General features: G+C 44.9%; 1 protein-coding gene across 1 annotated transcript in view; it reads right to left on the bottom strand.

Annotated features, from left to right (window-relative positions):
- The window catches only part of LOC138491168 (solute carrier family 12 member 9-like), a 1,232,896-nt gene that overhangs the window by 8,907 nt on the left and 1,208,692 nt on the right, over nt 1–15,297 (bottom strand). The window contains exon 11 of the mRNA XM_069617543.1: nt 1,794–1,968. Coding sequence (XP_069473644.1) covers nt 1,794–1,968 — 175 coding nt within the window. The remainder of the gene's footprint in view (nt 1–1,793; nt 1,969–15,297) is intronic.

Here is a 15,297-nt window from a genome sequence, read left to right as displayed (position 1 = left end):
CCCCCAGTCCCGACAGTACCGACATCAGCTTAGCCCCGGGTCTTTTCCAGACCTAGCAACTCCCCTGGTGCTAAGCAGGCGTAATGCTGAGCCAGAGAAGGGCGCCAATACCCACAATTACACTTTGCGAGCAAGTGACCTGAATACCTACAGCAATATGCTCAGGAACATACACAAATGTGTAAGTGTGCACTTGTGAACATCCACGCATTTCTACACAAAGCTAGCGTGAGCGCTGAGCTTTGCACTACTATTGCGCAGCATTCCATGATTCACTCTGGGTGCTGGGCACAATAATGGGTCCTCCCAAGCCGCAAGCAGGAGCAGGCCATGCAAGAGATCCTTCTGGAATCAGGAATAAGCTTGCGGCAGAACAGTGGACTGCACTGCGGCACCTCTCCAAACGTGCAGGTGGCTGGCCCAAGCAGACAGCTCTTCCTACTTAGTTGCATGTAGCTCACACTGTGAACTGAATCACCTTTAGGAGTGCTTGGGCCTTCAGTCCTGAAGGTTGCTGCTCAGGAGGATTCTAGGAGTCTGTGGCAGATGCTACAATTCAAGATTCTCATGGCAATCTACTAGGATAGACTGGCCCTGGTTAGCAACAGTGCCTGTGCAGTTCAGTGGAAAAGAGATATTACTGTCCTTTTCATACATGAGAGAACCCCCCATTCCTCAAAGGAATTAGCAAGAAGATCTGCCTTTCCTTTGCTAATGGGGAACTATTAAAGCAATATCCTCGCCACGGCCCACGCAGGACCCAAGATACAGACCCAAGAGACGTGTGCACCTGATCACTGGACCATGAAGCCCCTGGGGCGGTTGAATTATCGCTTTTAGCCAGGGTGCTGATAGCATTGTATTTGTCTCCAAACAACATGTCTCATACTTGCTGTGACCGGTCCTTTGAAACAAATACTCACCCAATATGGTGGTCTTGCAAATGGACGGTTGGCACAGGAGCATCTGAGGAGTGGCACTGGGAAATTGATAAGCAAGTGGGGGGGAGGGGAGGGCAATCGGACAAGAGGCACTGAGCGGACTGAGGGTGGAGGGGAGCGGATGGGAAATGACAAGCCGTTCTGAGCAGCACGTAGCTTGCTTGGAACATGGGTTAGGATCCTTAGATTCAGCCCCGGTTTGGGGCAACCCGATTGGCTGCCGCACCCGCCCCAGGTGTCAAAACTTGCATAGCTGTAAATGTTGAGCCTCACGGGTTACTTTATTTGTATTATGTATGTGATGAAGCCAGGCCTACCTTTAAGGATCCTCAGAGCATTGAATGTACAAGGTGTATTGTTGCAGAAGCATCTCTAACATGAGGTGCAACATACAACAGTATGTATCGGATGGGGCAGGGCCTGTGGAGACCAGTGGGGCATCACGCGTAATTGGGGCGGCACATGGCAGACCACTGTTTCTTTACAGTTTTACCTGAAATATTCTTACAATTTGAGGCAAAGGAAGATAAAGTCATTTAAACAGAGTTTCCCAGTTTTGGGGGAAAACCTGAAGTAATGAATGAATGTCTCGGGAGGATAGCTTTGGGGCAACGTGCTCGCCTTGGAAGCAAGACGACACGGAGCACCACAGGTTCGATCCCCGGGTCCGCACTTAGAAACCTCTGGGTATTAAGTGCGTTATAAATAACCTTTCATATCATATCCTATCATGAAAAGCAGGTAGCCAGGTGGCAAGATAGCACTTTCACCACTAGACCACATCTCCCTCAGGTGGGGCAAACAGGCTCTTTAGCTTTGCAGCGATTGGTCGCACACATATTTTCAGCTCACCCAGATCATCGATCTCCACGTGGCCCAGCACAAAGAGACCGCTCTTCTTCAGGTCGTTGACGAAGGAAATGAGGGGCGCGCTGCTCCGGGGGTTGGACACCATCAGCAACACCTGCGGACGCCAGAACTTGACGTGGTCTTTGCGGACGTCCAGCATCAGGAGGTATTTACGGACCTGTGTTTAAAAAGAAGAGACGCAGAAGTTAAGAGGCTTCACCCAGGATCGAGAACGAGGCTTCCGCAGAGACTTCTAGAAGATCAAGGTGAACATGTGGGGACAAATGGAGGCGGGAGGAAACAAACCTTGCAAGGAGTCCCTCAAAATTCATGACCACAAGCGAAAATCAATTTTGACCCGGCCAGTAGCAACAGAGTCATTGCGATTACCAAAGCGACATCACATTCCCTTTGACCCCATACTCAAATCAAAAAGTGTCATTAGACCCTCTTGTCTTGCCAAGACACTTAACATATACAGTGTTGATAATTGTATCTGATTAAGATACACACAGTAGAAATAAAAAAAAACAAATCATAACCTACAACAATATGTGCATATTTCTGATTTTTCAATGAACAATAAAAGGATTCCATGATTTCCCAAGTATAAACCCTCATAAAGTTGATTGCAAACACAAACTCCTCCTGCTAAAACCAGAGAGCCTAAAGTTCTACCTTTGATATGATATTCTATTTGTAGCGCGCTCGTACACAAGTGTTTCAGAGCGCGGCAAGGCAACGGAGGGGAACAGGGGATAACACAACAACGATCTTACTAGGCCCAGTGACATTGAGAACATGCAAGTGCATGGGAAAGGGAAAGGGGAAAAGTGCATGGAAGGGGGAGAGTGGAAAGTGCAGAGCAGAGGAGAACCGATAAATAATAATAAATACAAATAAATAGATAATGAAGCAATAAACAGGGGCAATATGGTCAGCAAGTGGCAAGTGCTGTGTTTACGACAGCAGAGCTGGGTAAGTCTGATAAGTGCATAAAAAGAAGAACGTGGGGGGTGGGTGACTGTAGGGGTACAGATACAGTCCCCAGTGCAAGGGGTTGCCGAGAGGCAGTGAAGAAGGGTGGCAGGGTGAGCAGGTGCCTGGGCCCAGGGGACAGAGGGTGGGAAGGTGCACAGTGCCAAGAGAGCAGATCAGCAGGGCAGAGGGGGAGCAAAGGCAGATGCAAAGAGGAAGGTCTTGAGGTGCTTCCGGAACCGGAGATGGTTCTCCATTTAAAACATCCAGTCACTTAATTAGATAAGCCATCAACACAGAAAAGTTCCAATTCCTACCTTTAAATGGTAGCACTGCCTACCTAATCCGATTTGGTTTAGTTTAAACGTGAGTATGCTTTTAAAACACTGGAGTCTTTATGTTCCCACTCGCAGGAGTAAGGATGTAGCAAAGTGATAAATAACACATTCACTGTGGAGCGGAAGCGCTCAGTACCTGGATGCAGTTCATTGCTTTATCAACTCTCCTATGAGATCACTTACTGTTGACATCAGAGTCCCTCAGCCAGCTACGCAGTGCCAGCATGGCGCTGGCAATAAGGACACATCACGCCAGGTTCCGTCACTTCCAAGACTAATGAGCGGGAGGCCGCTCATTCTTTTTATTCAATCCCATCACGTGGTCACTGCCACAAGACATGAGCACAAGCCCTGGGAGATACCATGCTCCTAGGAAGGGTGACACACTACAACCACTAACCCACAGCAGTTGACACCAACCTTGGCCTAGAGACCTTTGAGTGAAGATGCAGACTTCGGTTGTGTCCTACAGGTTTGCTAGTACATTGTTCCAACAATCCCCTTTGCCTTGAGGTCATGGGGTAATCTGGGATAATCAACCAACAGCTTAACCTCCAGTACATAGAGCAGGGGCCATTATCTGACTTCAGTGCCTTTGGGAGTGGATAGGCACATGAAGACCTTGTCAAGGACAGAGATACATGAAGCAGCAGAAGTCACTGGTACAATTTGAAGTCAAGGGCATTTGGGAAATTCCTCAGTGGCAACAAGAACCTAATTCCGGCTTTGCACGTGGCCTGTGGAAGTCAGTGCCACCAGCTCACAGATTCTTTCTGGAAGAGGAGAGATTTGCAGAAGCTCAGGGTTCGGTTTGTTCCATGACACTTTGACAGACTTAGCAAAGTCTTAGAGTCTTTTGTCAGAGACGGCATTTGGTGGCAACAGTCCGATGGTGTCCTTCATTGGCCACATCTACAAGGTGCTGCCACATGTCTATAGATAGGACAATCCAAGTGTTTCTCAGAAAGAGGCATCATACCTCAAGAGCAAGGCCTCAATTTGTTTTAATGTGTTGTTATCTCTTCCATGTTAACTCTTGCTCTCCCTCTTGAAACTGTGTCTCCAAGTTTGAGTGTGAGTCAGTTTCATTGCCAGTTCAATGCTGGAGTCTCAATGGGAGGAGATCAGTATGTCTTCCAAAATTATCAAGGGAGGTACTTTTTTGAAACAAGAGACAATTCAGTAGAGTCCAATTTTCCTGGTCATTGTCTATTTCGTAATGGTAATCCTTCAAATGCTGACCACATATTTTGATTCGCTGAAGTCATTTCAAACAAGTCATAACACTGAGCTGTCCACACAATGTCTCGGACCATTTTTGTGAGATTGCGAAGGGGTCATTGATGGATGCAAAACACTTCATGTAGACCTCAAAATAGGATGCCATTCTCAGGAAGGTATACAGACACACCAAATGTTTGAATGTTTGGGAGCCGGCACTGGCGTGAGCGTGTCTGCCTTGATTGGTTCCCGTTGTTTGTCATGCCTGAAAAATTTGCCTGCAGGATTTCAACATCAGTTTCTTCAATTTAGGCTTATTTCATTTTGGTGTTAGGTTGCATGTCTTTGAACACCAAGTACCCTCTTCAGAGCGCCTCTTGTGATGTGCAAAGACCAGAATGCTGTAATTTACACAATCCGTAATGTAGCCAATTGCCTAACTTATCAGTTCCTGGAACCCTTCCATGGCTGATGGCACCCTGAAACTAAAACACTTATAGTGTGTGCGGTAAATGTTTTATTGCATCATGATTCAAGGTCTATCCTGTCCAAGCAAGATTCCCTTTACTGTATCTTTATCTTCAGCTTATATTTTCAAACTTCCAGAATGGATTGTCTACCTTTCTAGACCATAACCCTCTTCTCTGCTTCTCAATCTGGGCCTCGCATGCTTCATTCTACTGAAACTGCTCTAGTGGCTGTTATTGATCCCCCTCCCGTCCGTCGCTCTAAACGTTATTCTGTGCTCATTCTATTTAATCTTTCGGCTGCTTTTGACATGGTGGATCATTACTCCTTCTTTCCTCCCTGTCACCCTTTGCTGTTGTTGGTTGGTTCCGCTCCTCTCTCTCCGACCGTTCCTTCTCTGTCCCTTGGGCTGGTAACCTTTCCTCTCCTTCTCCTCCCCGCCGTGGTGTCCCCCAAGGCTCAGTCCTTGGGCCTCCTCTCTCTTTACACTGCCCTGCTTGCACATATCATTAAACCCTTTGCTCTCTCTTTCGACTTCTATATAGACGATACCTAGATCTTTCCATCTTTCTGCGAGGCTATCCACAATGACATCTCGGATTGTCTGCAGGCTGCTCAATCATGGATGCACTCACATTTCCTTCACCTCAATCCCTCCAAAAACTGAAATTCTTTTCTTTCCTTCATCCTCTATTTCTTCCTCTCCCCCTCCTGCTTTCATCTCCCTCCTGTATATCCTTGTCCTCTTCTGCTCGAAATCTCTGGGTCACCTTTGACCCTTCTCTCTCCTTCTCTTCCCACATTTCCAACACTGCTCGGGTCTGCCGTTTTCAGATTTTCAATATCCGAAAGCTTCGTACTCTGCTGTCATTCCACGCTACTGAACTTCTTATCTCCTCTCTGGTTCGATCAAGACTCAACGACTGCTCACCCCTTCTTATCAGTCTCCGCGCCTATCGTCTCGCTCCCTTGCGCTCAATCTACTACTCACGCATTCGCACTCTTTTTCGCCTTCCTCCCAGTGCTTCTTTTTCTAACGCCTTGCACTCTATTCCTTGGCTACCTTTTGAATCCCGTTTCTAGTTCCACTCCTTGTGCATTGCCTTTAAATGTATGCATGGCTTGTCACCGCCCTATCTTTCATCCTTGGTTTCATCCTGCGCTCCTTGCCGCTCTCTACAACCTCACTGTCTTCGCATTACCCCTAACCCTCCTTGAGCAGCTTCTTGATTTCAATGTTTCTGCCTACATACCCCAACATTTGGAGAAACGGCAATAGAAATGGATTAAATGAAATAAAGATTTGTTTCAGTCTGAATGGCGTGATTTGGGAGGCAAGTGAGGACATATTCACACTTGTGGGTCTGCAAGAAGCTCGTCAAGCACACATGGGTTCTGCGTTAGCTTATTTTTCAATGAAGGTTGAGAACTCACACCATATAATTCAATACTGAATTTTTTAAACCAACAATGGAGTGTTTGACCTGTGATTTGCGCTTCATGACAAATCTGACCAACTCTCTTTTTGTTTCCATTTTTTACAATATGCTCTGTTTGGGGGAGGGAGTTTTTTTTGGGGGGGGGTGCAAGGATCTGCAGTGGGTTCCCAATACTTGTATTTTAGGCGAAAGTCTGATATATCGTATCATGCTTTTTTAAAATATTGCATTGTTGTTTATACTTCTTTAATAAAAATATTTAAATTTAAAAAAAGAAGCAAAAAACGGACAAACATTTCTACTTAATCTTGTATTGAGCTGCGTACCATTTAGCAATGGTGGCCGATGACATTTTTCAACAGGAGGGGTGCAAATATTTTCCACTAAAATGTGAGTCGATTATTATTGAAAATTCTTTCCACCCATCCCCCAGTTGAAAATAAAATCCCCAAGCACCATTGCTGTAAGCGAGGAAGCTTGAATTTACCAAGGAGGGAAAACCTCTAACAATAAAGAGTTCAAATGGTGCATTTTATAGCACTATTTGTGTTAAAATTGGGGAAAAGGCCATGCTATTAACAACAGAAGAAAGAATCAAAGACGCCAAGTCACCAACAGTCCATAGGACCATTATTGAAGGCATTTTCTTGCTGTCTATGCCCATCACATATGCAAGACTTGCCACTGTAAGAATACTTTGTTATGCTGGCTGTGCCAATATATGCCAATGCTGCCACAGTAAGAGTAAAGTCATGTCGGCAGTGCCCAATAAGGGTAATATTGGCACTCTAATTAGACATTGAAACACAAGGCTTGCCAGAATGTGCTAGTATTGACACTCTAAGAACACACTCACATTGGTTGTGCTCAATAATGCCAGTAATAATAATGTACGGACACAATCAGGTTGGATGTGCCTAGTTATGCCACTGTATGACATTGTTATGCTAACTGTGCCAATGTATGCCAGTATTGCCACTCCTAGGAACACACACACACACACGACACACACATCAGCTGTGCCTAATATGCAGATTTTGACACTATTAGAAGACATTGGGCCTAATTACACGGTAGGAGGTAATCATGCTGCTTTTAGTGGCATGGCTACTCCCTTACCACATACCGGGTCAGGGTAGGCGGTACGGGAACTTACCGGGTCATTCAGACCCTGGAGGACCCGGTAAGTCCCCATGCCAAATACCATTCCCCATTCCCATTCGAGCCCCCATAGGGCTCAATGGGAATGGTGAAGGAGCTAATAACGGTACCACAATTTGCGGTACCGTTATTAGCTCTGAAGTCCCTTAGCGGGTCCTGTCCTTAACACCTGGTCAGACCAGGCGTTAAGGACGGGACCCACTGAGGGACCTCGTAGTAGGGCGCTAAGGGATTACCGGCACCGGTGACTTTACCGGTATGGTAATCCCTTAGTGCCTTACGTGTAATGAGGCCCATTGTCATTATGTAGATGAAAACACAGGGAACCTTGGAGAAGGTAGCACAAGGCTCCAGTGGTGATTCAATTGAGACAAACGTGTCAAAAGAAAATATTCTTGGATGTAGCTCTTGAAGTAACATGAAGATGGTCTTAATGATGAAGATGCATGAAATGCCTGGGGCAGAGAATTATTTAATTTCCGTAAATCGTTTCATGAACAAAAACGTTTCTATTAAAAGAAGCATTTGGTTGTGTGCATAAATGGCTATCATCTGTCCGTATTTGTTGAATCTATTGCTGGTTAGAATTGTTTTTCAACAGTTCATTCCTTTACAGTACTAGGCAAATTAAACATAGGGCTTACCATTTTAGGATGGCTGCTCAGTTAATAAAATCATAGAGGATGCAATGACTCTGTTATGTAATATTGTTACATTATGTCGTTAGCTGTATAGATTAATGTTTCCAGATGGCTTTGTCACATTCATACAAAACATGGAGCTCTACAGCGGCTCTTGAGTGGTCAGTTACCAATGTTACTATGTACTATGCCTGTTACTATGTTAGTTACTATGCCTGACGAGGATGAGATACAGAGTGCTTTATGGACTCTCACAAAGTCATTTTGGGAAGTATTATTGTACAATGGTTTTTCCCCAGGGTGGTCCAAAGAGTTTCGGTAGTTGTGCTTATTGTGATGGGTCAGAAATGCGAAATGGACACGAAGGTAAAGTTTTCTCAATGTTTGCAAATTATTAAAATAAAAAGGGGTGAGATGAACGCATATCTTTCCCTATCCTAAAATATACATACCTAGCAAACTAAAACTAAAGAAAGATGACCTAGTTTCTAAAAAGTCTCCGACCCTCACACTAATACATACAACAAAAGTGTACAAGGAATGTTTGGCTGTGTTCAGTTCAACAAAACAGTGCAAAAGTTCAAGCTTACAGTTTTTAGAAAGTGCTCCTTGTGACCAGGGTTTGGCACCCTTCCCCTGGATCAATTCAGGAATATCAATGGAAACGTTCAGATTCAACAAAGTTCATTTCAGTTCAACGCAAAAGGTATTTTCCATCCACTGCGTCTTTCCACTTGGTAAAGTAAATGTCTCTTGCACAAACACTTGTTCCAAAACCCAAAGCAATTGTATTCCTCCACACAATGGGCCTCATTCGGGCTATGCCAGTATCCTGGTGGTAGAGCCGCCAGGATACTGGCATCTGGTAGTTGCCTTTAGCAGCACCCGGTCCGGCGGCATTGCCGTTGGATTATGGGTGCCGGCAGTACGGTGTAAATCCTCATATATGGAGTCCCGTAGGACTCCATGAGGGGATTTCCCTTCATTACCAGGGCTTTTTTCAATGGTAGGGTGCCTGGCTTACCTCCAGCATATAGCTGAAGCAGGCCCAGGTACCCCACTGGCACTCCCGTAGTCGAGCAGTCCTGTAAAGTGCCGCTATCCATGGATACAGGCACTTTTATACCAGACTGCCCGACTCAGAATGAGGCCCAATGTCTTTCTCAGGATACAAAACAAATATTAGTATATTACAATTATTCTTCCAATGGAATACTTTTGTCAGGATAGCACAACAACTACTTTTGATGAAGCAATAGTTTGTCAAAATTATAAAGTTGTCAATGTCTTTTCACAACACCTTTTAACCATAACCACATCTCTTCAAATCAACAGTTTTTTCCTGGTCTACTCGACTGCCAGGACTAACTACTAGTGGTCCCTTTTCCTTTTTCACTCTCCTGCCAGTAAGACAACTCCTACTACTACAGTTGATCTCGTCTTTAGTGGCAATGTGGGTTACAGATTTCCCCAAACTGGTGTCTCAGGAAAGGAGAATTGCTTCTCTGTTGCCTATTTATCTCCTTGTTATAGTATCTGCGCTGGTGACAATGTATGTTTCAAGTTTTCCCAAGTTGATGTTTCATAAGTGGAGAATTGCGCCCTTTTTGCCTTCTTATTCTACTTGCTCGGTAGTCAAAATAGTCTGAGTTTTTTAAATGTTCCACTCGGAGTGCCCCGGGGTTACCTGCTATTACAGCCCAACTCACCAGCTCTGTTTGGCATCTCTGTTTTTCTCCCTGCTGCTGCGGCGTACCCTCAGTGGATCGGTAATTGATTTCACAGATTTTCTGTACCTGCCACCACCTGCACAGCCTCTCTCTTGAGCCCCGCAGCCCACTGGGCCTTTGCAAGCACCTCCATGGAATCCACGTCGGGTCAGGAGCATGTCTCCAATACACCTGGGCTTCTCTCCCCGCTGCTGACCTTGACTCTGCTTCCTGCTGCGCATACTGTGCAAAATCGCATGCCTTCTCTTCCCATATCGGCTTATGCTGGCGTTCACACTCCTGCTACAGCTCCAACCACTTCAGTGTTGTTCCTGACGGCTTCTGACTCTGCTGCTCTTTTCGCGCTTCTTCCACACAGCTGTGGTCCATTTTCAAGTTTAAATGTCCAGCTCAGGTGCCTTGCCTTCAAAGAACCAGACCGCATCATCCCTTCCATGGCATCTGTGATCCTGATTGACTCTTGGTCCTTCTACCACAGTCATTATGGATCTTGAAGTCCATATTTAGTTTGAGTCTTGTATGTCTTAATTTCTATTTGATTGTTGAACTGGATGTTATTAGAGGTAGGAGATGGTATATGAGTGAGGTGTGACTTATCATTCGGGCCAGGATTTCTACCATAGACAGAGTCATGCCCATTAGAGGATATCACCTCTGAGTCAGCAACTCCCAAGGTATGCAACTTATTCTGTCTAGTTAACCTTTCACAGAAGTTTCCTTGGGCTTCCTCATGAGAGGGGCTTGCGCAATAACAGCATGACATCGGATATTTGGGACGACAGGAAACTCATTCTCAAAAGAAGATGAATATTGCGTCTCTCCCAAAGGAGTCACCACTTCCCCTCCCATGTGATCCTCCCTCATTATACCAGCCCCAGGGTTAGGTTCAGTTAGTGTCTGCCTTCCCCTGGCCACACGGGAGGAGATCTTAGGCTGAGGTTCCGCGATGACTCTGCAGGATTCATCATATTATGCTCAACCAATTTGTTTGTCTTTGTCTTTAATTAATAGGGTAAGCCGCTATTTTGCTCATCTAAAGCTGAGGCTTAATTGTATGCTCTTGCAATGGACCCGCTATTTAAAGAGTAAGAAGAAAATGGTGGCAGTTGCCTACCCACGTCACAAACCATGCAGTCATCATACTGCATGTACCTGGTGAAACACGGTATCTAGAAAACATTGCATGTAGCATTTAAGAGCACTACAAGATAGAGTTGGGAATGCTTAATGTTTAACTGTGATTTGTATATGTGTTTTAGAGTGAACGATTCAGACATTTAAACCTAGAAATCAATACAAAATGTAATGGCTGGTAAGTGCATCTCAGACATTAGTGCAGCCTGTGATGAATTGCGGGAATTAATGCCTTGTCCCAAAGAGAGAGCCACCTCCTGTAAGGTTATGGAGATGATCCCGCTGCGCAACACCCTATTTAGGTGGAGAGGCAAGTGGGACCTCACTGGGAGGGTTTCATGTGATAATATCCCTGCAAAAATGTTGCCATACAAGAATGGCACCTTTTTTTTTGCTGCACTATTACCCCATGGAACCTGCGGGGGGACACCCCTGCAGCCCCCGCTCCCATTTACCCCATAAATTATCCCCATAAATAATGTCACCTATGCCGTTTCCCGGCGACTATATGTATGGCTATATATGGGGATAATATTACCTGATACCGGGTCAGACTCCTCCTTTGGGGACAAGGACTCCCGTTACTGTGAGGAACTCCCTAGAAAGGATCCCAATAATACCTCTTGAATATATCTTATGAAGACTTGTATGAAGAAAAAGCCAGTATGTGTTATTGTCAAATGGAAACTGTAAATGTTTCTTTAAATGAAACATCCCATTCAACTGGGATGAGGAGGATGATATGTGGAGCAGGAGAGAAGCTGTCTGACAGAGAGAGGCCCGTACGTACACCGGGGAAGTCCCTCGACTACGTCATATGTGAGAGTGGAGGAGATTTGAGAAGGGAGAAAACCTGCTAGTAACAAACTAGCAGGGAAGCTGATACAGAGGTGAAGTTGGACGTGCAGCGTCCTGTAACCCGAAGGAAAATTAGAAATAGAAATAAATACGTTGCATCTTTCCAAGAAACAAATGAGAGAAGAAAAGTCAGACGCGGACGTCCTGACAATCAGAGAGAGAGAGAGAGAGAGAGAGAGAGAGAGAGAGAGAGAGAGAGAGAGAGAGAGAGATGGAAAGTGGTGGCGTGACCACGAAAAGCTTCTGGTGGACTAGGTGGCCCAGAAACAAAACTGAGACCCCTCCGCAAGTGAAGCCGTGGAAACTAACATAACGGAAATACCGAACGCCCATCCTAGATGACGGCATGAAGGAAGACGCATTGAATGAAAGTGGTGGCGTGACCACGAAAAGCTTGTGGTGGACTAGGTGGCCCAGAAACCACGTTGAGGCCACTCCGTGAGTGAAGACGTGGAACCTAACGTAACAGAAGTACCGAACGGACATCCAAGATGACGGCATGAAGGAAGAAGCATTGAATGAACAGCAGAGACCAGTTCGGCGGAAGAGAGAGCCGACCCCAAGCGAGTAGAAGCCCTGGTGATGTTATTCCTAATAAATACAGGTAATAGGGAAAGCAGGAAACCCATAAGGGGGACAGAGAATCTCTATGGGACTAATCATGCTCATCCCAGTCAAGATAAAGAGACTGCACTACTGAATCCCAGAGTGACTGGGAATCATTATGGGACCAATCATTCTCATCCCATTGAAAGTAAAGGGATTGTAGTATTGAAACCTCAAGAAGTAAATGATCATCATACATCAGTCAGGACCAAGAAAGTATTAGCAAACCAGGGAGTAAAGCTGTAAGGGCAAAGTACGGGGATAAGGCCGGATCAGGTTATATGTCCAAAGGCAGATATCAAAAAGGGATCAGATATTGTGAACTGTATATAAAGGAGAGAATGCACAAGAGAAGATTTATAAAGGTTGGATAACTTTACCCTGGGAAGAGAGGAGAACAACTTGCTGTACAGAGAATCAAGAGGAGACTAATAAAGTAGCAAATAACACTATCCTAAGAGGATAGAAACAAAAGCTGAATAAAGTATTGAACAAATTGTGTGAGCTGATCAAAGCAGTAAGCAGAGACTATCTGGGAATCAGCTATTGAATAGAAGTTGGTGAAAGCCAAAGTCCGGAAGAAGGGAGTCATTCCCCTGTCTTTATTTGTTGTCGTAGTGGTTGGGTCGGTTAAAGTTAATTTTGGACAGCAGACAGATTCCATTGAGACATTCACGAATGACTGAAGAGCAACTTAGTTTTGTTAGGTAGGGATGCCCTATACCATAGGGAGACATAGGCATTTTCCTTTTCTTTAATAAAAACTACAGTGAAATGGCTTATCAGAATCTGCGTCCTTCTTCCGACCAGCCAAGCCATATAGCTTATCCCCCTTCCCTCTTTTTACTAATTCATACAAAGACTCAAATATTCCACACCATAATGATTAACTAAAGAGATAGCTACTTGGATAAAACAACATTTTTCTTTTATTGATTAGACCTTTCCATTATAAGTAAAGTAAAATGTTGTGTAGGCAACAATGGAGTTATACATATTTACAGGTTTTCTTTACCTAAGAAATAACCCAGTCAAATGGATATAATGAATTCAAAGTAATGAAAATTGGATCATCTACAGATAATTACTTACAAGAAAGGCTAATACAAAATGTAAAGCACACATTGAAGACACTTCCTTTATATGTATGTTAAATTGACTTAATTGGGTCATCTGTACATGAGCTAACCATTCATTATTACTAGCATCAAGTGGCTCTGCCGAATGATGGGAAAATATAATAGATAATTATATTTAGCACTCTCTGTTATAACATAGTTTATTTATTTATGTATTGTTTACATTTGTATAGTGCACACAAACCCTGAGGCATCAGAGCGCTGAAATTACAGGTAGCCCGAAGGCAGACAAATACAAATATTTGGACGAATACCAGGTGGTTACATAAGGAATGGCAAATATTTCAGGGTAGATTTTATATAGGAGTAGGGGTAGAGGTTGAGTTAAGTCAACAGCCATGTTTTGGGAAGGCCCAATAAAATTCCTCTGCTCTTAGCGCATGGGGGAGAGAATTCCATTGTTCTGCAGCAATGACAAGGGAAGCTGGTCCCTCCTGCTTTGGCGCATTGGAATTTGGGCCCGACAACTTTATGTGTGTATGGATTTCTGGCGGACCTCGCTGAGCGCGTCTTGGTGATGTTTTGTGCAGGTAGCGTGGAGCGGAGTTGGAAATACACCTCTGAGTGATGGTTGCATCATATGATCTTCCAATTGTGTGCTTAAGATATCTTATATGTTTCCTTTTAATGTAATAAATACATGTGTTTATGCTTGTTGGGAGACATAGTTAAACCATTTTTGTAGTGGTTTGAATTTCTGTGCGGATGTTATTCTTTGGAAATGTGTTGATTCATGTCAACCATTGTATGCTGGGTTACAGTTGTGACAGAATTGTGTTTTCAAATGTCAACTTCACTCAGGCAGATTGTCGCCGATTCCAGGCCAGAATCCGCCGAACGTGCACATTTTTCCAGCGCCCAGGAATGGGCAATTACCGGGTCATTACGGCCTTGCCGGACCCGGTAATCGCCTATTCCCAGGCGCCGGAAAATATTCTTCCCCATAGGGTTCAATGGAAATGAGGAAGCCCAATGCACCGGCACCATTCGTGAAAGGTGCCGGTGCTTCCAACTTGCTCTGCTCGCGGGTGCCGGTCCGCCCGCCAGGTCAGACCTGGTGGGCGCAAAGGCACCTGCGAGCAGAACTCATAGTTTGCCAGTCCGGTAGCAATGGTGCAATAGCTTACCAGCACCGTTACTACCGGACCAGCAAAATTGTAATGAGGCCCATAGACCTGTGTGTCATTAGAATACCATTTCACTGTCGGCCATGTCTCCTTGTGAGGTTGTGGCTGGTGGCTAGGCATATACATCGAGGAATAGAGGGGAATGGGCTTTCTCTCATCAGCGGCATCTAGCTGAAAAAGAAGGGCTTTCCCGGACACAGGTCGGTCCGCATCACAGAGCGACCCAGTTTCAGTCCAAAGAAAAGGACGGAACCCGGACCGATGAAGAAGAAGGGCATGGCTATCACGATAAGGTGAGACTTGAGTGTAAAACAACACGATTCAGAACTTTAGAGAGGAAAGGGAGAAGGGAAATTGGATGAACATTTGCTGGAGTGGAGGACTCTGGCCTAGAGGAGGTTTGTTTAGATTAGGATATCAATGGCTTGGTTCAATTGATGACTTTTCTTATCATGCATTGCACATGAGTCGAGAGAGAGAGAGAGAGAGAGAGAGAGAGAGAGAGAGAGAGAGAGAGAGAGAGAGAGAGAGAGAGAGAGAGAGAGAGAGAGAGAGAGAGAGAGAGAGAGATCTTTCTCAGCACACAGTGTCATCCTGGGCATGCCTGACCAGTTTTAGCCCTCAAACATTCCTCCGCTTTACACTGGGTGACTCCATACAACTCAGA

This window comes from Ambystoma mexicanum, chromosome 10, assembly GCF_040938575.1.
Source record: "Ambystoma mexicanum isolate Mex_15411 chromosome 10, UKY_AmexF1_1, whole genome shotgun sequence".
Taxonomy (NCBI): Eukaryota; Metazoa; Chordata; class Amphibia; order Caudata; family Ambystomatidae; genus Ambystoma; species Ambystoma mexicanum.
The sequence above is the reverse complement of the archived record's forward strand: the minus strand, read 5'-3'. Positions and strand labels throughout refer to the sequence as shown.